Here is a 23,072-nt window from a genome sequence, read left to right as displayed (position 1 = left end):
TTCTCTGACACTTTCCTCCTATAAGATGAAAAATTGGTAGCTATGTTCCCCACACTCTTTTTTTAAATGAAATCTTTTTTATAAAGAGGTCCCATTAGGAGTCAAGAAATAGGAGTTACTTTAGGAACTGTTACAGTAACCATATAAAGTCCAGGTCAGAAGAGGCCTTTACAAAGGTCAATTTATTCAACTTACCCTTGTATCTCAACCCTATTCAATTATCTGGAAACCTGAAGGACGGCAGCTAATTGATAGACGAGATAAAACATCCATACATGTTTGTGTGTACATATGGCCTGTTCCAAGCATGCCAAAGTATGTGCTAGGTAAGATCTCAGCATCTGGTTCATACTTATAGGACTGCATATTAGAGCCACATATTTTAAATAATTGTCACAAAGAAATATCTATGTGTGACTTTCTCAGTGTAGTCTCAGGAAAGGTGATTTTGAAGTGAAACTTTGAATAATGCATCCAGACCTAAGCTATTTTCCACATAGAAGTCACACTTACTTATAGCGGAAAGAAACTACCTCATATGTAAATAGATAGGCCAGGGGAACTATAGTTAATGTCAGCTTGCTTCCGGCTGCATGCTGCAGGCATCTCTTTGAAAATGGGGCTTTCATCAAATTTTCCCTCTTATCTTTTTTGTTTCATGTTGTCTTCAGAAAAACTTCCCATTTTTATTGTGATTTTTCTTGGTCGTGCTAGTATTGTTTAAATATAATAGAATGGGTGCCAAATATTTGATAACATGCTGCATTTGCAAAATGTACATCTGTTTAAATGTGTTATGGAAAGGAGATGGAGGTATAGTGTGTTTCAGAATTAAAATAGTTATATTTACCTATAACAGGTATTTATGTAATATAATAGCTACCACTTGCTATTTTGCCCCAGAATGCCTAACTCTTTAATTATTTTCAATAGCTGCAACTTCTGTGATTTGTATGTACCACAGTGGCTGAGACAGGAATATTACTATAATTAATACAAATGTTCTCAAATTCCTGAAAGATCTATAGCTATTTTAGAAACAATAGTAAATATAATTAATCACGGTAAAATTGATAGTTCTTATATACTAAGTTCTGTCAAACATGTTATTGAGATAAATTATTCCTTATGAAAAATGTTAAAAATGCAGGTATTTTCATTTATACAAATATATCTAATTATACATGGATGAAACCTGGTAAAAAATAAATATGTCCTATTCAAGTTATTTTATATTAATTTTGAGAGTACATTGCTCCGTGGTTCTGTATGAAACATTTATTTTGTAGATATTTATCTCATACCCTTTCTTAACGTTTGGTGCATCAAAATGCCAAATCTTTAAAGGAACACATAATTTGGAGGAAGGAAAATACAAAATTGCTTTGCTTACATAATAAAGTAAAAATAAGTGTATACATTTCATAAAATGTTTTAAAGAAAAGAAGGTTTCAGATGATATTAGTCCAGGTAAAGGCCAAATGAATTAATATACATGAACAAAAAACTAGTTGTTGCTTTGTGATGGGTTTGTAAAACATCCTAAAATAAAGCCGATGGTCATGTCAGTTTTTTGTCATTATTGCCTATACATTAAATAATTCCATGCATTAGTATGAACTGAACAGACTTTACATTTTCTGTTAAAAGCCCACCTTCCACAACTATTTTTTATAGAGGGCCAATTCTTCAGAAGACAAAACAATCTTAGCTAATAATTGACAACGCCTCCCAATAAAATGTCAAGCAATTATCCAGTGTTTGAATTTGCTGTCCTCCTGCTCCCAAGCTAGCAGGCAAGCTGGCCTGGCATGTGAGAAGTACAGACGATGGCGGCTGGCTCATCCTCTGCAGGACAGACTTCTCATTTTATTCCTAGAAGGAATGAATGAATTTGTTTCACCCACACTGTCTCTTGGGCTCAGTCTGTCTTTATGACCAACAGCATATATTTGAGGTGGGCGACTCAGAATACTGCAGTAGAGGAAACATAGGCTAACCAGTCCACACAGGAATGAGTGCAAAGTTTCACAGCATTTGCTTCTAACTGACAGTAACAACTAATAATATATTGAAATCCACACCTGAGGCAGTTCCTTTCCTTCCCTGTCTCTCATTCCTTTTTCCATTTCCCCATGGCTTCCCTTTTAATTGAGGACCTCCTGTGTGAAGGTCGAAAACATGTGGCTGGAAGATAAACTACTCATCAGCCATCACCTCTGGGCTTGAACTGAACTGAGAGAGCCTGGGGAAGAGCTGCTGCAGAGGTTTAAGTAGGGAAACACACTAATAAAACACATGCGGTACTTCTAGAATAGTAAATGCATAGTAGTGTTACCATTGGCTACTACCTACTAGGAAATCTGACATTTTGGAATTGAGAAGGTCTTCAGAGATCATCTAGTTGAGTTTTCTCAACTTACGAAAGAGGAAACCAGGGCCCAGAGAAGTTCAGAATCACAAAGTCAGTTAAAATACAGATCTAGGAATTCCACATCTAAATTCAGTGTTCTTCTAACCAAACAATGTGGTGATTACCTATCAATAACACCCCGACAATTTATCTATGATTAATGTTATACTTTAACTTTTCTGCTTAAAAACACTACCTTTCAAATTTAGACTTGAAATTTGGTAAAGAAAACCTGGACAATTAGACGTTTTAAGAATTTTTACAGAATATGATAGCTTGTACAAGACTGCTCAAGTCTAAAGATAACAGCAAGTTTTGTATTTCTGAGCACGGTATATTGGCTAATTTGTCTGACAGAGAACATACTCTATTTTTCAGAAAAAGCAAATCCCAAAGTGGCACATACTGTGAAGACAACCCTTTTAAGATTATTATCTAGTAAATAATCATGTAAATCTGACATGACTTATTGGCATTTAGTCTAAAGTTGTATCAAGGCCATGTGTTACCAAAGGCATCTCTTCAATGCATAATTTATAACATAACCTCAGTGACTGCCTGAGAGACCCAGGTAGAAGAATGAATTAATATTGCAGAAATAGATCCTTGGAGGATTAGTTGACATTTAGCTAGAGTCACAAGAGCAACTGGATTAGTAGTTGCAGGCTATTCCTCACAGAGAACTTGCCAGGTGAGAAAGTATATCCACCGTATTCCAAGAATTTAAAATAAACCTCTTCAAAATGTTTAGTTTGGATGTCCAGGCATGGAAGGGCCTATTGTTGCTTAGGACTTATACTGGGTCATATGTTTTTAAAAAGTACAAATGACTGGTGCCAAAAATAAGCTATCTACACAAACATTGAAGTGGGGAATGGACGAAGAACATCCAGGAAAGGCCGGGTGCAGTGGCTCATGCCTGTAATCCTAGCACTTTGGGAGGCTGAGGCAGGGGGATCACGAGGTCAGGGGATCAAGACCATCCTGGCCAACATGGTGAAACCCCGTCTCTACTAAAAATACAAAAATTAGCTGGGCGTGGTGGTGTGCACCTATAGTCCCAGCTACTTGGGAGGCTGAGACAGAAGAATCGCTTGAACCCGGGAGGCAGAGGTTGCAGTGAGCTCAGATCACGCCATTGCACTCCAGCCTGGCAACAGAGACTCCATCTCAAAAAAAAAAAAAAGAAAAAGAGAGGTGAGGCATAAGAAAAAGAGGAAGAAAAAAGGAAATATGGGAAATATGGAGGGAAAAAGGAAATAAAGAGATAAATAGGTAAAGAAGGGTAAAGAAAAGAGGGGTAGGGAGGAATGGAATGAAAATAAATAATGAATGAAAAATAAAGATAGGAATCACATTATGGGTAGAAAAAGAGACAAAGGGCACATGACAAGTGGGGAAAAACGGTTGTAATGATGGGGACCGAAGACCAGGGATGCACACAGCTGTGACAGAGCAACAGTTTGTCCTGGGGCTTGACTAGAACATAACCATAAATGGAGGGAGACTCAGAAAAGGAGTAGATGCATGTATCTATACTGGGATATTAACTTGCCCTGAAATATTGCTGTTGCCAACGGTTTTACCTTCATCCTTGATATTCCTTCTTCTCACTCTACAAAAACTCTGAGGAGCCTCCTCCAAACCTATGGCTTCAGCTCCAGAAATGTTGATGACTTTCAGACAATGGAAATTATTATTTCTAATCCACAGCAGCATATTCAACCTCCCAGTGAACATCTCCACTTAATTTTAAAGGAGTACTGAACTTAAAATGTGCAAAGCTTGGATTGCTGGCAAGCTGGCCCAATAGGAACAGCTCCGGTCTGCAGCTCCCAGCGAGATCAACGCAGAAGGTAGGTGATTTCTGCATTTCCAACTGAGGTACATGGTTCATCAAACTGGGACTGGTTGAACAGTGGGTGCAGCCCATGGAGGGCAAGCCGAAGCAGGGTGGGGTGTCATCTCACCCAGGAAGTGCAAGGGGTTGGGGAATTTCCTCCCCTACCCAAGGGAAGCCATGAGGGACTGAGCCTGAGGAACCCTGCACTCCAGCTCAGATACTGCACTTTTCCCACGGTCTTCACAACCCACAGACCAGGAGATCCCCTCCGGCACCTAACCCCACCAGGGCCCTAGGTTTCAAGCACAAAACAAGATGGCTGTTTGCGCAGACACCAAACTAGCTGCAGGAGTTTTTTTTTTTCCCATACCCCAGTGGCTCCTGGAACGCCAGTGAGACAGAATCGTTCACTCCTCTGGAAAGGGGTGCTAAAACCAGGGAACCAAGTGGTCTGGCTCAGCGGGTCCCACCCTCATGGAGCCCAGCAAACTTAGATCCATTGGCTTGAAATTCTTGCAGCCAGCACAGCAGTAGTCTGAGATTGACCTGGGATGCCCCAGCTTGGTGGGGGGAGGGGCGCCTGCCATTGCTGAGGCTTGAGTAGGCGGTTTTCCCCTCATAGTGTAAACAAAGCCACCAAGAAGTTTGAACTGGGTGGAGTCCACTGCAGCTCAGCAAGGACACTGTGGCCAGACTGCCAGATTTCTCCTTCCTGAGCAGGGCATCTCTGAAAAAAAGGCAGCAGCCCCAGTCAGAGACTTGTAGATAAAACCCCCACCTCCCTGGGACAAAGTACCTGGGGGAAAGGGCAGCTGCAGGTGCAGCTTCAGCAGACTTAAACGTCCCTACCTGGCAGCTCTAAACAGAACAGCAGATCTACCAACACAGTGTTCAAGCTCTGATAAGGGACAGAGTGCCTCCTCAAGTGGGTCTCTGACCCCCATGTATCCTGACTAGGAGACACCTCCCAGTAGGGGCCGACAGACACCTCATACAGGAGAGCTCTGAGTGGCATCTGGTGGTTGCCCCTCTGGTATGAAGCTTCCAGAGGAAGGAACAGGCAGCAATCTTTGCTGGTCTGCTGCCTCCACTGGTGATACCCAGGCAAACAAGGTCTGGAGTAGACCTCCAGAAAACTACAGCAGACCTGCAACAGAGGGGCCAGAAAGTTAGAAGGAAAACTAACAAACAGAAAGGAATAGCACGTCCACTCAAAGACCCCATCTGGTCACCAACATTAAAGACCAAAGGTAGATAAATCCATAAAGATGGGGAGAAACCAGCACAAAAAGCCTGAAAATTCCAAAGCCAGAATGCCTCTTCTCCTCCAAAGGATCATAATTCCTCATCAGCAAGGGAAAAAAATTGACTGGAGAATGAGTTGATTAATTGACAGAAGTAGGCTTCACAAGGTGGGTAATAACAAACTCCTCCGAGCTAAAGAAGCATGCTCTAATCCAATGCAAGGAAGCTAAGAACCTCGAGAAAAGGTTAGACGAATTGCTAACTAGAATAATCAGGTTAGATAAGAACGTAAATGACCTGATGGAGCTGAAAAACACACCACGAGAACTTTGTGAAGCGTACACAAGTGTCAATAGCCGAATCGATCAAGCAGAAAAAAGGACGTCAGAGACTGAAGATCAACTTAATGAAATAAAGTGAGAAGACAAGATTAGAGAAAAAAAAGAATAAAAAGGAACTAACAAAGCCTCCAAGAAATATGGGACTATGTGAAAAGACCAAATCTATGTCGTCTGATTGGTGTACCTGAAAGTGATGAGGAGAATGGAACCAAGTTGGAAAACACTCTTGAGGATATTATCCAGGAGAAATTCCTCAATCTAGCAAGACAGGCCAACATTCAATCTCAGGAAATACAGAGAACGCCACAAAGATACTCCTCAAGAAGAGCAACCCCAAGACATAATCGTCAGACTCACCAAGGTTGAAATGAAGGAAAAAATGTTAAGGGCAGCCAGAGAGAAAGGTCAGATAACTCACAAGGGAAGCCCCTCAGACTAACAGTAAATATCTCTGCAGAAACCCTACAAGTCAGAAGAGAGTGGGGCCCAATATTCAACATTCTTAAAGAAAAGAATTTTCAACCCTGAATTTCATATCCTGCCAAACTAAGTTTCATAAGTGAAGGAGAAATAAAATACTTTACAGAGAAGCAAATGCTGAGAGATTTTGTCACCACTAGGCCTGCCTTACAAGAGCTCCTGAAGGAAGCACTAAACCTGAAAAGGAACAACTGGTACCAGTCACTGCAAAAACATACCAAATTGTAAAGACCATCAACACTATGAAGAAATTACATCAACTAATGGGCAAAATAACCAGCTATCATCATGACAGGATCAAATTCACATATAACAATATTAACCTTAAATGTAAATGGGCTAAATGCCCCAATTAAAAGACACAGACTGGCAAATTGGACAAAGAGTCAAGACCCACCAGTGCGCTGTATTCAGGAGACCCATCTCATGTGCAAAGGGCTCAAAATAAACAGGTGGAGAATATTTACCAAGCAAATGGAAAGCAAAAAAAATCAGGAGTTACAATCCTAGTCTCTGATAAAACAGACTTTAAACCAACAAAGATCAAAAGAGACAAAGAAGGGCATTACATAATGGTGAAGGGATCAATGCAACAAGAAGAGCTAACTATCCTAAATATAAATGTCCCCAACAGAGGAGCATCCAGATTCATAAAGTTCTTAGAGACCTACAAAGAGACTTAGATTCCCACATAATAATAGTGGGAGACTTTAACACCCCACTGTCAATATTAGACAGATCAATGAGACAGAAAATTAACAAGGATATTCAGGACTTGAACTCAGCTCTGGAAAAAGTGGACCTAAGAGACATCCACGGAACTCTCCACCCCAAATCAACAGAATATACATTCTTCTCTTCACTTCATCACACTTATTTTAAAATTGACCACAAAATTTGAAGTAAAACTCTCCTCAGCAGATGCAAAAGAATGGAAATCATAACAGTCTCTCAGACCATAGTGCAATCAAATTAGAACTCAGGATTAAGAAACTCAATCAAATCAGCACAACTACATGGAAACTGAACAACCTGCTCATGAATGACTACTGGGTAAATAATGAAATGAAGGCAGAAATAAAGATGTTCTTTGAAACCAATGAGAACGAAGACACAACGTACCAGAATCTCTGGGACACATTTAAAGCAGTGTGTAGTGGGAAATTTATAGCACTAAAGGCCCACAAGAGAAAGCAGGAAAGATTGAAAATTGATACCCTAACATCAAAATGAAAAGAACTAGAGAAGTAAGAACAAATTCAAAAGCTAGCAGAATACAAGAGATAACTATGATCAGAGCACAACTGAAGGACATACAGACACAAAAAACCCTTCAAAAAAAATCAATAAATCCAGGAACTGGTTTTCTGAAAAGATCAACAAAATAGATAGATCACTAGCCAGACTAATAAAGAAGAAAAGAAAGAAGATCAAATAGATGTGTAATAAAAAAAGATATAGGGGATATCACCACTGATCTCACAGAAATACAAATTACCATCAGAGAAAAATATAAACACCTCTATGCAAATAAACTAGAAAATCTAGAAGAAATGAATAAATTCCTGGACACATACGCCCTCCCAAGTCTAAACCAGGAAGAAGTCAAATCCCAGAACAGACCAATAACAAGTTCTGAAATTGAGGCAGTAATTAATAGCCTACCAACCAAAAAAGGTCCAGGACCAGATGAATTCACAGCTGAATTTTACCAGAAGTACAAAGAGGAGCTGGTACCATTCCTTCTCGAACTATTCCAAACAATAGAAAAAGAGACAATAATTCCTAACTCATTTTATGAGGCCAATATCGTCCTGATACCAAAACCTGGCAGAGACACAACAAAAAAAGAAAATTTCAGGCCAATATCCTTGATGAATTTTGATGTGAATATTCTCAATAAAATACTGGCAAACCGAATCCAGCAGCACATTAAAAAGCTTATCCACCACAATGAAGTCAGTTTCATCCCTGGGATGCAAGGCTGGTTCAACATACACAAACCAATAAACGTAATCCACCACATAAACAGAACCAATGACAAAAACCATATGATTATCTCAATAGATGCAGAAAAGGTCTTCGACAAAATTCAACAGCCCTCCATGCTAAAAACTCTGAATAAGCAAGGTATCGGTGGAACATAACCCAAAATAATAAGAGCTATTTATGAGAAACCCACAGCCAATATCATAGTGAATGGGCAAAAGCTGGAAGCATTCCCTTTAAAAACTGGCACAAGACAAGGATGTCCTCTCTCACTCACTCCTATTCAACATAGTATTGGAAGTTTTGGCCAGAACAATCAGGCAAGAGAAAGAAATAAAGGGTATTCAAATAGGAAGAGAGGAAGTCAAATTGTCTCTGTTTGCAGAAGACATGATTGTATATTTAGAAAACCCCATCATCTCAGCCCAAAATCTCCTTAAGCTGATAAGCAACTTCAGCAAAGTCTCAGGATACAAAATCAATGCAAAAATAACAAGCATTCCTATACACCAATAATAGACAAACAGAGAGCCAGATCATGAGTGAACTCCCATTCACAACTGCTGTAGAGAGAATAAAATACCTAGGAATACAACTTACAAGAGATGTGAAGGACCTCTTCAAGGAGAACTACAAACTACTGCTCAAGGAAATAAGAGAGGACACAAACAACTGGAAAAACATTCTATGCTCATGGATAGGAAGAATTAAGATTGTGAAAATGGCCAGACTGCCCAAAGTAACTTATCGATTCAATGCTATCTCCATCAAGCTACCATTGATGTTCTTCACAGACTTGGAAAAAACTACTTTAAACTTCATATGGAACCAAAAAGAGCCCACATAGCCAAGATAATCCTAAGTAAAAAGAACAAAACTGGAGGCATCATGCTACCTGACTTCAAACTATACTACAAAGCTATAGTAACCAAAACAGTATGGTACTGGTATCAAAACAGATATATAGACCAACGGAACAGAACAGAGGCCTCAGAAATAACACCACACATCTACAACCATCTGATCTTTGCCAAACCTGACAAAAACAGCAATGGGGAAAAGATTCCCTATTTAATAAGTGGTGTTGGGAATAGCTAGCCATATGCAGAAAACTGAAACTGGACCCCTTCCTTACACCTTATACTAAAATCAACTCAAGATGGATTAAAGACTTAAACATAAGACCTAAAACCACAAAAATCCTAGAAGAAAACCTAGGCAATACCATTCAGAGCATAGGCATAGACAAAGATTTCATGTCTAAAACACCAAAAGCAATGGTGACAAAAGCCAAAATTGACAAATGAGATCTAATTAAACTAAAGAGCTTCTGCACCACAAAAGAAACTATCATCAGAGCAAACAGACAGCCTCAAGAATGGGAGAAAATTTTTGCAATCTATCCATCTGACAAAGGGCTAATATCCAGAACCTACAAAAAACTTAAACAAATTTACAAGAAAAAAAAACAACTCCATCAAAAAATGGGCAAAGGATATGAACAGACACTTCTCAAAAGAAGATGTTTATGCAGCCAACCAACATATAAAAAAATGCTCATCATCACTGGTCATTACAGAAATGCAAATGAAAACCACAATGAGATACCATATTATGCCAGTTAGAATAACGATCATTAAAAGTCGGGAAGGCCAGCCATGGTGGCTCACGCCTGTAATCCCAGCACTTTGGGAGGCCAAGGCAGGTAGATCACAAGATTGGGAGTTTGAGACCAGCCTGACCAACATGGAGAAACCCTGTCTCTACTAAAAATACAAAAATTAGCCAGGCATGGTGGCGTGCACCTGTAATTCCAGCTACTGAGGCAGCATAATTGCTTGAACCTGGGAGGGGGAGGTTGTGGTGAGCTGAGATCATGCCATTGCACTCCAGCCTGGGCAAAAAGAGCAAACAACTTCATCTCAAAAAAAAAAAAAAAGAAAGAAAAAAAAAGTCAGGAAACAACAGATGCTTGAGAAGATGTAGAGAAATAGGAACACTTTTCCACTGTTGGTGGGACGGTAAATTAGTTCAACCATTGTGGAAGACAGTGTGGCGATTCCTCAAGGACCTAGAACTACAAATACTATTTGATCCAACAATCCCATTACTGGGTATATACCCAAAGGATTATAAATCATTCTACCATAAAGATACATGTATACATATGTTTATCATGGCACTATTCGCAATAGCAAAGACTTGGAACCAACCTAAATGTCCATCAATTGATAAAGAAAATAGACTGGATAAAGAAAATGTGGCACATATGCACCATGGAATACTATGCAGCCATAAAAAAGGATGAGTTCATGTCCTTTGCAGGGACATGGATGAAGCTGGAAACCATCATTCTCAGCAAACTATCACAAGAACAGAAAAGCAAACACTGCATGTTCTCATATGTGGGAGTTGAACAATAACAATGCATGGACACAGGGAGGGGAACATCACACCCTGCGGCCTGTCAGGGGGTAGGGGGGGAAGGGAGGGATAGCATTAGGAGAAATACCTAATATAGGTGATGGGATGATGGGTACAGCAAACCACCATGGCACGTGTATACCTGTGTAACAAACAGCTCGTTCTGCACATGTACCTCAGAACTTAAAGCATAATAAAGAAAAACAAAAAAAATGTGCAAAGCTGAACTCTCCATTTTTACTGCCCCCCCCCATTTTCTAGTTCCTATGTTCCACATTTTGGTGAATAGAAATATCTCCACTAACTTGCTCAAACCAGGAACTACTCTAAGTTCTTTCTATATTGTCCCTTCTCTCTCCAAATGGCTACTAAAATTTAACCCTTACCTGTTTCTAAAGTTGCTCTTTCTCTTCATTCTACTGGTCTTCCTGATTCGAGCTCTCTCCCCTCCTCACTGTGTCCAATCCTAACGTTAGAGTTATATTCCTAAAAATTAGATCATGTTACTACCTGCTCAAAGGCCATCAACAGTCTCAGGTCCAAGGTCAACCTCCTTCCATGACCAGATCAGAGTTTCTAGTCATCACTCTACCAACCTCTCCACTTTTACCTTCTCCCATCCATGAATTCACTCTCACTGTATGACTATAACTGTTTTGAAACAACAGAGAAAAGGACAAGATCCACATATTCCCTCAATTTGGGAATCTTTATGCCATCAATTCTTAGTATCTATATTTTTATATTGATTTTTACATAAATCTAAGATTTTATTATTAAGCAAGTTTTTGCTTGTTTCCACAAAACAAGACACTACATAGTTTTCAAGTATGGGAGGTGAGGATCGCTTATTATGGCCATATCTGTTTTTCTCTCCCCCAGACTATCCCTTGGCTCTTGTAACACACAACTTTGTTTGTTTGTTTTTGGAGACAGGGTTTTGCCCTGTTGCCCAGGCTGGAGTGCCATGGAGTGATCATAGCTCAAAGTGATCCTCCCATCTCAGCCTCACCAGTAGCTGAGACTACAGGTGTGTGCCACCACGCCCAGCAAATTTTTATATTTATTGTAGAGACAGGGTTTTGTCATGTTGCCCAGGCTGGTCTCGAACTCCTGGGCTAAAGTGATCAAATGGTTCACCTGCCTCCACCTCCCAAAGTGCGGGGATTACAGGCATGAGCAACGGTGCCCAGCCACACCACTTGCTCTGTGATTTGTTCTAATACGAGTTGTTCCTGCACTGCATTTTTCTGTTGGGCTGTTCTTGCGGGTTCTCTTTCTAATGGATGTCGTGCTGATTACCTTCCCTAGCACGGTGCCTACATATAACACAGGCCCCATAAAATCTGTCATCATCATCATCCTCACTATAATAAAAAGTAAAGTCTTCTTATATCTTTGTGATTACCAAATGTCTTAGTATGTTGGAAAGCAGTACTAAACATTTCCTGGTGAATAAGTGGCTTCTAAGATTTTACAGAGCTTTATCTGCCACTGTGTGGGAAGACAGAGGATGCTTACGTTATTCTGGCATGATATGCTTTGCATATTCACACAGAATCATAGCCATCTACTCTAAATTTTTGTCCCATAACCTTCCATGCCACATGATGAAAAATGTTAACAATCACAGAGTCATAGATGTGTCTGGGTTATCAAAGCCAGTTCAGTAACTGAGTATTTTCACACACACAAAACATTCCAGCAAACAATAGGATATAACTGTATCTTTGGCAACAGCTAGGAGCTCACCTTTTCTTCATTACCAACACAACTCCAAGAAATATAATAACGAACAGCAAGATGCCCGCAATGACTCCAGCAATTTTAACTGTATGGTCTGTCTGTTTCTCGGGTTCTGGGACTGGTTTCGGAGTGGCAGCTCCTGAAGATGAAAGGAAATGAAAAAGGAGAGACAGTAGGTAAGAGAGAATAAAGATGTCACATTTAAAAAAATTTCGCTGCATTTAACAGAATAATAAGACTTATCAGAGCCAGCAGACAGACAAGCTTTGATTTTTTAAACAGCTTTCATATGCACTGAAAGGAGCGTAATTGTTCACATTGTTCTTCAGTACTTTACTAAACCATAGCATAAGCAGGATAGCACACCCATGCCTGACCCTTTTCTAAGAGACTCTTCTCAAACATTTTTTTTAGAAAAATATTATTTTATTATCTCTATTGGCTCCTGCTCTTTCTGCCATTTAAAAACTTAACTAACACCACAATAGCTATCCCTAAGCCTTTATCCAAATTTGATTTGCTGGAACATTTTCCTCAATTATTTTTCATAAACGGAGCAGTAATTCCATAACATATTAGTCCAAACACCTGGAAAACTGAGATAAGCTCATTTACCATGCATTTTTACCAGCAATTGTTTTTTAACACAATAGAGTTTTTTCCCCCTGCCTTTGGAAATCTAAATCTAGGTCACATCTGGTAGGCAAAAGACTCCTTCTAAGCAATTTATTCACAAAGTGGAAGTGGCTGATGATCACACCACTGGCACCCATATTTAAAATCTGTTTAAATGAGATAACCAGGGTCTTACAGTGGTGGTGGCTGTCTTAGCTCCCCTTTCTCATGTCTAAAACATGAGACATGTTTGTCCTGTTTACTGTATAACGTAATGGAATGTCAAATCCATGTCTGATGAAATACACGTTTCCTCTGCTAAGTGCATTCAGGATGAAAAATATTAGGAATGTAATGTTCAATTCCCTAAAAAGACTCCTTTTTAAAAGGGCTTGTACTTTAAAAATCAGAATGTGATGATGTTCTGAGTCACACCACCCTTACTAGGTGACAGGTCATTCCGAATGGAGGAACTTTATGTCCAAATTTTCCTCCTTAGAATCTTCTTTTTGTGTTGGTAACAATGTAATTAAATTGGAGTGTTTGTAAACCAGCTCTTTCCACTCTGTCATGAGGTTTTCCACTCCTGCGTCACCTGACTCACAAAAACCTTAGCTGTCACTGTGTCTGAGCCCTTGTGCGGGGCAGACCAAGACTAGGAGGACAAACTCCAAAATGAGTCATCACTGAGAAAGAGGGAGTGCCAGATATCACCTTCCATCTGTTTTTTTGTGTCCTTTGGGAACATGTAAATGATGTTTCTTTCCAAAGTTATTCCTGGTGAGATTTTATACATGAGGCCCTGCATTCTGAACATGGCTGTAGTCATTAGACTGACCCCAGGAAGTGAGTCAAGGTCAGGCAAGAAGCAAGTTGGAAGATCATCAGTGTTTCCACAACAAAGCATATTCCAATCATTTGAGAGCCGCAACAGCAGCAGCCATGATGCAAAAAGCACAACTTATGAAATAAAAACCCTTCTGAAGAAGGCTCTACAGGTCAATTTTATTTCTGACAATGTCAAGAATAAGTCCTGCTATTTTGTTTCAATGAATATCCCTCAAACTAGTTGTCCAGTTAAATCTTTAAGGTATTAATGTTAATTATCCTTTATGGTAATTACATCTGAAATACACCACTCCAATATTCTATTGGAACATATCACCAGGTGGTTGACTGGGAGGAAACTGTCACATTAAACAAATTGTTAAGAAAAACCTAAAGACAAAATGTGTATGTGGATAAACAAATTTTTTTAAGTTAAAAAAGCAATCCATACAAAAAGAAGTAACATTTGAAGTTCACAAAACTGAAAAAAGTCTGTTTTTCCATTTTGATTTTGTGTCCAATTAAAACAAATTTTTAAAATAAAATCAAATTGGTTTTATTCTTCCAAATGTTGACATACTGGAAGCCATTCCATTTATCTCACTAGTTATAGATAGCTGGCTCTCCATGTATATTTCCTAAATAGATGAGTTAAGGTATGTTTTGTAACTAAGTTATGTCAGTAAATGCAACACTTGGGAAAAATGTTTAGAAAAACTTATTTAGCTTAAGACATTTTAATATAAAAATAGCACACATGTAATGCATACATTGTGAACACTCAGTAGAGGAGGGTCTGGCTCTGTGGGAACTGATGAATGACTCTATTCTGCTTTGGGCCAAGGAAGGGTGGTTACCTGCAGCCTTTCATCCCCTTTAGGAAGCAGCATGCACATTGCTATGCAGCCTATGGAAGCTCAGTATTATCATTTCTTAGCACTGACTTTTAACTCATTTCACATTGCAGGTCAAGGGAATGAAATGTTCTATCCTGGCCTGACACAGTTGCAACGTGATGATGATAGCAACCACGCTAAATGGGACAATGACTCAGAAAAGGTGGGAGGGCTGCCTGGGACTGGCCATCCGGTTGAGTCGGGTGTTTGGGTTTAGGACTCTGCAGAAGCATCAGTGTAAACACAAACAGCCCTTGGATAACCTGATGGGTGGGTGTCACTGACTCCAGGCCCCTTGCCCAGGAAGTTCCTGCTTTCCTGCCTGTGCCTTGTCCCTCTATCCCTGCCTGCAATGAACATCTTTAGGCTCTCCTTAAATAGGATGCTCCTCTCTCCTCTTTTATTGCTTTGGGAACATGTGGTTCTGGTTATGACCTGTCAGCGGGCCTTGGACAGGGGATATTTTTGACAGAGCATGGTTGCAACTGATGGTTGTTTATTTTTCCTCACCCAAATCTATGAATTTAACAGTATAATTTCTAAACTGCTTGGCAAAAGAGTTGTTTTCATTCTATTTCCCCCTCGGTCTTGTTATTTTCTTGTCAGGGTTCTCATGGTATAAACTTTTCTTTTTTTCGTATAAATTTTAATTGCTTATTAAAAGGCATTTTCTCTTCTTGTGTGTATTCTGTTAGGACAGCAGTGTGCATTTAGTTCCTTTTGAAGAGAATAAACTTGCATGTGTCCATTTGTCAGTGGGTATTATCTAGGCCTGATACTGTATCGTATTCACTACACTGGTGAATAAGCTAAATATTACAGGGAGATTAAGAGACTGCTAAAATCATAGAGCATAATCCTCGCAGATGCCCAGTCTACTGACTCCTAGTGATAACGCTGGTTATTATTTTTATAATGGCCAAGAAAATAAAAAAGAGTGGTATTCCAGTCAAATTGCATTAAGATTTCAGTTATAACATCTAGTATGTAAAAAAAAAAAAAAAAAAAAAAAAAAAAAAAAAAAAAAAAAAAACTCGAAAGAAATAGAATGATTATCCAATGCAGTATTTAGCTGGTTTTCAACTTGGCAGAAAACAATCCGCTTTGGCCCAGTGTTCAACGTTAAATTAAATAACAGCAGCAAGCCAGGCCGAGAACACAATGTACTCAGCCACTGGCTTCAGGTCTGGGCCCAATTTTGACTACTGAACTGGCTGCACAAATTTTCCCAGAAGATCTAAGGGTACAAGCCTGGAAGGCCATGAAGGCTGTCAGTGATGCCCAGAGCTACTGACCATGCTGCCCAAGCATGGGCTGGTTTCACCCAGAGTGAACGGGAAGCCTTCCCAAAGGGAGGGGAGTGGCAGGGTTAGGAAGGGCCGCAGGGACAGCTCGGCTGCAGAACTTTGCACGGTGGTGACTAGTACGAGGTTGACCTTGAATGTGGAGGAAAAAAATCCAGCAATATTCTTCATTTATTCAACAAGCGTTTATTGAGTAAAACTGCTGGCCAAGCACTGTTTAAGGAATACAGTGGTGAGCAGATGGACAAAACAAAAACTTCTGACCTCATGGAACTTAAATCCTTGTGGGGAAGACAGACACCAAGGTAAACCAATATTGTAGGCAGTGTCTGGCTAGGCTAGCTGTAGAGAAAAATCAAGGGGAGTGGGCTGCGGGGTGAAGGCAAGGCAGCTGTTAGGATGGGGGATTGGAGAAGGAATTACTGAGAAAATAACATTCAAGCAGAGACCTGAAAGAGGAAAGGGAGTGGGAGAAGCTGACATCCAGGGAGGAGGAAAAGGGAAAAGGTGCAAGCGAGACTGAAATACTGAGTGTGACTGGAGTGCGGTGAACTGTGGAGAAGGTGAAGCATAATTTTAGGGTGGGGACACCTCCTTAGATAGCTGGAAGGGACTCTCTCTGCTTGAGAAGCCTTGGGAGGATTCTGAGCAGAGGAGGAACTTGATCTGGCTTATATTCAACAACATTATCCCGGCAGCCGTGTGTACTGCAGGCTGTAGCGGGCCACGGTGGAGACAGGGACCTCAGTTATGAGGCTATTATGAAGATGCAGGGAAGACACTCATGGCTTGGAGTGAGAAGGTAGCAGTGCAGGTGGCAAGATGCCATCAAACTTGAGACAGCTGTGATGGTCCAGCCATCAGTTTGGCCGATGAACTGGATGTCGAGTGTGTTGGGTTAACAACCAGATTTCTGGGAGGAGTCACTGGAGAGACGCAGCTGCTACTAACTGCCAGGGCGAGACTGCCTGAGGAGCAGGTTTGGAGGGGTGGGTGGGCAGAGCAAGAGTTCAGTTTTGGACCAATGAGGTTTGAGATATTAGACATCCAAAAGAGATAGCAAGAAGGCAGTTGGATGGATATACAGAGGAGAGAAATGGGTGTAGAACATAAATTTGAGGTTGTCATAAAAAAGATGGTGATTACAGTCATGAGTCGGCCGGGGGACACTTACAAAGCGAACAACGGAAACAATGGCGGGTCAAGGAGGATGGAACTCAGCCACGTGGAGGAGGACGTCCAGGCGAATACAGACACAGGGAGCATCCGCACGGAGCAGCCAGAGAGGAAGAAAGTGATCACGAAACAGTCTTTTTTTTTCCTTAAGATGGGAGAAATGACAGCATCTCTGAATGCGAATGCTAATGATACTATAGAGAGGGCAAGTTGATGATGCGGGAGGGAAAGAAGCTGCCTGCTGGAGGGAAGCCCTTGCAGAGGCGGGAGGTGGGACCAGCGCGCAGAACCAGGAGGGCTGATGTTTCACCCAGAGGAACGGCGGAGAGCCATGCACGCAGCAATGCACAGGCTCTCGGCGGAGCAGATGTGCTGGTCTAGGAGCGGAGCATTTGAAAGGTCTCTTTTGATGGCTTCATTTTCCCAGGGAAAAAGGAATCAAGAAGATGAGGGGAGACTTAGTACCAGAACAGAGGTGTGAGAAATCTTAGGCCAAAAAGTGTTGAAGTTGCCTAGAAGAGGAAGGGAGGGATGTCCCAGGCTGGGCATGGGTGGGGTCTGCTGGTAGCCAACCAGGAGTTCCAAGGACACAGAAGATAGGGATGGAAGGGGGCTAAGGCATGAGAGAGAAGGGGAAGGTGGGCCAGTGAGAGCAATCCTGATGGTCTCGAGCCAACAGTGAGGTTGGGAAGTGGGGCTGTGGCTGTATCCAAGAGCATGCAGAGCCCTGGGCCGTCTCTTCACTCCTCCTAGTTAGGATGAAGAAGGGGAAGAGGAGGGAAAAAAAAAAGGTATGGGGTGATCTCTACTCAGACTTACATTGGGGAGGGGAGTGACCAGTGTTCAGATCAGAGATACAGAAGCATCCCTGTGACACTCAGACGTTCCCTCTAAATATAAGGGATGCAGCTGTGAACGTGGGCTAGCACTGTCCTGTTCATATGTGTAGCTAATGTTGGCTTCCACAGCCTCCGAATTAGCAGCCCCTTATTTAGTACCTTTTGTGCTCAAGGTACTGGAACAAGGCTCTGCAGGGGAATTAGAGTTGAGCATGTGCCTCTTCTTTCAGGGAGTTGACCACAATAAATAAGACAAGAAGCCTTAAGTGTCACAGGTGAGCTACAGAGTCCAGCTGGGGAAGAGTGGAGGGGATGAGGGAGGGCTCCTTGTCAGAGGCTGCAATAATGAATGGGCTGGAAGCACCTGGAAGGTTTCAACGCTGGGTGGGAAGAGTGCCTCATAAGCCAGAACAAAGGGGCCTCTGGAGTCACATACTAGCTTCAAGGGCAGGGTCTGGAGCAGGGGCTGGGGGGTGACTGGGAAGAGGATTTTGAACTGAGGCTTTATGGTGGGATGGGTGTTGCTCACTGGGTAGGATAGCCCAGACTAAATTTAATAAATAAGGAACCACAGAAAATAACAGGGCAGTACCTTGAGAACAATTGGGCAGCAATACACAGGCTCACTGAAGAAGGGAAGGGAAGGAAGTCGGGGAGCCATGGGAAGGCTACTGCCCCACCCAGGCCTGGAGCCTCCCCTACCTGAACTGCAAGGGTGGCTGGAACGAGCAGGACACAAGAGACTCACAGAAGCACAGTCCGCTGTGTACAGGTGACAACACCCACAATGGCTCTAGGACTACATGGCCAGCTGGGGCTGTGTGTTGGGTTCAATGTCTGAATTGAACCTGAGCAACAAACTACCCCATTCACACCACATGCAAAAGGTTTCAGTGGCAAAGCAGATACCACAAAGCCACTCTTGGTATTTGGGGGAGAAAGAAAGAAAAAAGGGACTAAGGACAGTAACAATGGGAACTGCTGAAAAGAAAAGCTGAGGAGGCTGAAAAACCTTAAGAGATGAGACAGGGAGAAGAGCTAAAAGTGGAAAATAAAATGGAAGCAGTGGAAATATGTAAAAATATTGTTCCTTCAAGTGCGTTTCAAAGAGCACTGGTCCCAAAAGATAATCTAAAATTTAAATTCAGTACTCCGTCACTTTGTGCTAGCATTTTAATGACTTTTATGGAATACTCTATTTTAATTAATTTTCCTTTTGTGTGTGTGTGAACCTATGCAGAGGTAAATTTCTATACTTTTTCTTAAAAACAGCAACATCCTTGTTTTAAAGATCATTGTGAGACAGTTCATTCGGGTCTTGTTGCCCAGAGAATTAAAATCCTCTGCAGTCTTGTTTAGTTTTTTTTCAGCTGCTCCTTCTTCACATTATACATAATCGCAAAACACCTTCTAGATTTTTCATTTAAATTACATATCATTGTTTTTCTTCCTGGGAATGCGAAGTCAATCACTATTCCTGGAATAATCTACAGTCACATTTTGTGTATTCTTTGTAACCTGATTATGCTTTTGAATTTATAACTCTTCTTCTGTCCCTAATTTCCAGTGTAGGGCAAACAGAGCATATACAATGTACAAGTAATAATCAGAAACATAATTTTTCATATAAAACTGAGATACTGGATTGTTTGATATATATCTTCTCTAAAAAATCAATCTTTTTTTTTATTTTTGTTCTAATTTCATGACAGTTACTGCTCTCATTTATTGACTGGCTGACGCCCTGTGGAGAAGATGATCTATCAAAGCCTTATCAGTTATCATCTGGACACTAAAAGTCCAAGAGAATTATTACTGCTCTTACTATTTTGATGAAATAGTTTTATTTTTTCCATTTGAATTTCTCAAATCATTATCAAGTAATAAAAAAGGGAAACAAACTGTCAATAATAAGTTATCAACTGTGTGCAACTTTCACATAAAGTGAATAATCAAGAAAGGAAGTGGGGGTGGCTGCTTCCGAAACAGATGATTCTTGAAGATGATGTAGTTCAGAATGGAAGTTTCCAACCATTTGCTTGAAACTAAACTTTGAAGGCATTAAAATGGAAACCTACTGTCTCTCAAAATTTCTTCCAGATTTGTATTTTAGGTCGTGGTCTAGACCTCGTGTTTACCTCTTAACATTTTTTCCTGTGGGAGAGAGGATCACCACAGCTTCCTACACAAAGTAGTTGTTGTTTGTAAAACCCCTTAGAGCTTTTCCTGCTGTCTGAAATTTGTCATTCACCATCTCATCAAAAAGTAAGTATACCTACTCTATTCTGTATGCTTGCTAGAAGTATCAGTATTTCTGAGGCTCAAAAAATGTAGAGCCTAGCAAATTGCATGAGACGTGTGACATGACCTTCACAGGGCCTAAGAACTAAACACACAAAAGATGGCCTTTTAGAATTGTGATGAGGACTCACAGGGTCTTAGGAGAGAGTGGAAGTCATGTACTCTCCAGACTCTCATTTAGTAAACACACAATATTTCCTCAAACAATAAATGGCTCTAATAAATATGGCTTATATTTATTATGGCGTTCTGTTTATTATATTCTAAAACAGAGGGTCTCCAATTATAGGAAGTTTAAAACTCAGGCTGGGTGAAGAATCGTTTGGAGAGCTTTGAAACATGCAGATGGCTGGCTTCCCCATGGATTCTGGATCAAAGGTCTGAGGTAGGACCCAGGAATCTATGTAACACCTTTGGGGATTCCCTACACAACATGGAGAAAAACCCAACTCTAGAACCATGGCTCCAAAGTACGAGTGGGGAAGTGTTTCAGACTATGGCAAAATGAGAAAAAAAATGTAATTGTGTTGTTTTCCTTAAAACATCTCCTAATATAATAATATCTTACTTTCTCAGCGATCCAATTTCCATCATTGATTGCACTATTTGAAAAGATCCTTTTATACAATGAAGAGGCAAATGTGGTGGAATCAAATCCTAATTTATGACTAGCCCCAGTATGTAGAGATTGGAAGACACTCTGAATTGTAAAGGAATTTAAAGTATATTGATCAACTGCCTGGGTGCTACTAAATAAGATAGGAAGGAAGAAAGCTAATCTTTTTGAAGACCTACTTTATATGCTGGGTACCTTATATAATTTTTCTTTAATATTATACCATGAAGTATAATTAATATCATTTTACAAATGAGGAAACTGAAGCAACAGAAGCCATCAAGATAAACAGCTTGTCCTAAGTCAGTGAAAGAGAAGGAATGGTGCTATACTCTGAACCCAGGGTGTCTGACTGTGAAGCCGACTCCTATTTCATTGCACTACAGCATCCCCTAATATAATACAGAAAACTCGAGAGATTATTGCTTATGCTATGGAATACAAGACTCAAGTCAAAAGTGATCTTGGTTAGTTGTAAAGAGGAGGGCCAAACAAAAGAATGAAAAAGAAAAGTACAGAACAATGCGATAAGGAACTAATAATTCTGAAAGAAAAACAAGAGGAGAAAGCACTTCCTGGCCAAAGTGCAGAAAAGAAAGATCTGGTAATATGATCAATACAATTCTGAAATGTACGAGAGTAATGGCATGCACATAATCCTGGAGCATGATATACTAGTCATCATGTGGATGAGGAAAAGGAATCAAAGAAAAGAAACACAAATGGTCGACGAGGTAAAAAAGAAGGACTATGAAGAAGGGGAAAAGGAACTAGCGTCACTTAATCTAATGCAGGAGAAGGCAAACAGGTGCCCTGCCACCGGAGCTTCCCAAGAGTAAAGACCATTTCTTACCACCTTTGCTGTCTAGTGATTAGCAGTCTCTTTCACACGGTGGGCACTTGACAAGTCTTTACTGAACGGATATTGTAAAAGACACAGGAAGCATTTGTAAAGAGAATAATAACCATGAGTGGTCTGTGTATAGATGGAGAAAAATATTTTTGAACATATAAGTGCAAAAGCAAGAGTTCAAGTTTGTACAGAGAAAGGCTGAGACAGGCTTTCCCCTGTCTATGCACAACGTAGTCAGTATTCAGTAAAAGAGCAAGTACATGAATTTTGGTTGTATTCAGTCCATAAAACTGGAATAAATTACAAAGGAGGTTTATTCCACCCTTGGGTTAAAGAATAGTCATCTGATACTAGAGAGGTCAGTTATTACTGTCCTTCCCAATCTCTAACAAGTCTAAAAATGTTATTTTTTTCTTTATTCTCACTGCCATCTATTTCTCTTCTGGATTTTTATACCTGACTCCCAAGTAGACACCTTAGCCAGTGTCTTTGACATAGTGCAGCCATACGGATCTTCCTAAATAATAGCTCCAATCAAGTCACTCTTCCATTTAAAAAAAAATCAAATCCAAGAGCTTCTAAAGATTATTTCAAAAGGCCTTCCATGAGCTAACTCCAACCCCCTTTCCTAATATTATGCCACCCTCCTTTCTGAAATACACCAAATGGAAATGCCCAATTTCCCCAAACCCTCAATATTTCCCTTCCCAAGGCCTTTGCTCCTGCTGCCTAGGAGCTTTCCCTACTCAATTTGTGTAGGTTCAAATCCTATCCATCTTCAAAGGCCACACATTCCAACTACTGCTCCTAATTGCTTTGCAGAAAAGTATTCTCTCTCCTGCTGAACTCCTAGAGCACCTTGCTTCTCCCCTCTTGCACAGAACTTACTATTTTCAAACTTGAGTTCAGTTATTTTGGTAAATCTTTATGTCATACACTAAACATAAATTCCTTGAGACAAAAGTAGTCTTACTCATCTTTGTGGCTCTCACATGACCTGGCTCATATCTTATGTGTCCACAGTGCATGTGAGAGCATGTTTGCTGAATCAAAGATCTCTCATGGTAAAGCTCACTTTAATTTTCCTGTCTTTCTCATTTGTACTCTTTTTTTTTTTTCTATTTAAAGTCCTCAGACATTGGGCAATGGGCATGATGGGAAAC

The 23,072-nt window shown here is 40.5% G+C and overlaps 1 protein-coding gene across 10 annotated transcripts in view; it reads right to left on the bottom strand.

The window, feature by feature from the left end:
* PTPRM (protein tyrosine phosphatase receptor type M) overlaps positions 1–23,072 on the bottom strand; it is an 835,156-nt gene that overhangs the window by 249,900 nt on the left and 562,184 nt on the right. For all 10 annotated transcript variants that reach the window (XM_030810737.1, XM_030810732.1, XM_030810734.1 and 7 more), the window contains one exon: positions 12,488–12,620. In XM_030810737.1, the coding sequence (XP_030666597.1) occupies positions 12,488–12,620 (133 nt within the window). The remainder of the gene's footprint in view (positions 1–12,487; positions 12,621–23,072) is intronic.

Source organism: Nomascus leucogenys, chromosome 4, assembly GCF_006542625.1.
Source record: "Nomascus leucogenys isolate Asia chromosome 4, Asia_NLE_v1, whole genome shotgun sequence".
Lineage (NCBI taxonomy): Eukaryota > Metazoa > Chordata > Mammalia > Primates > Hylobatidae > Nomascus > Nomascus leucogenys.
This window is presented reverse-complemented; position numbering and strand designations above follow the sequence as displayed.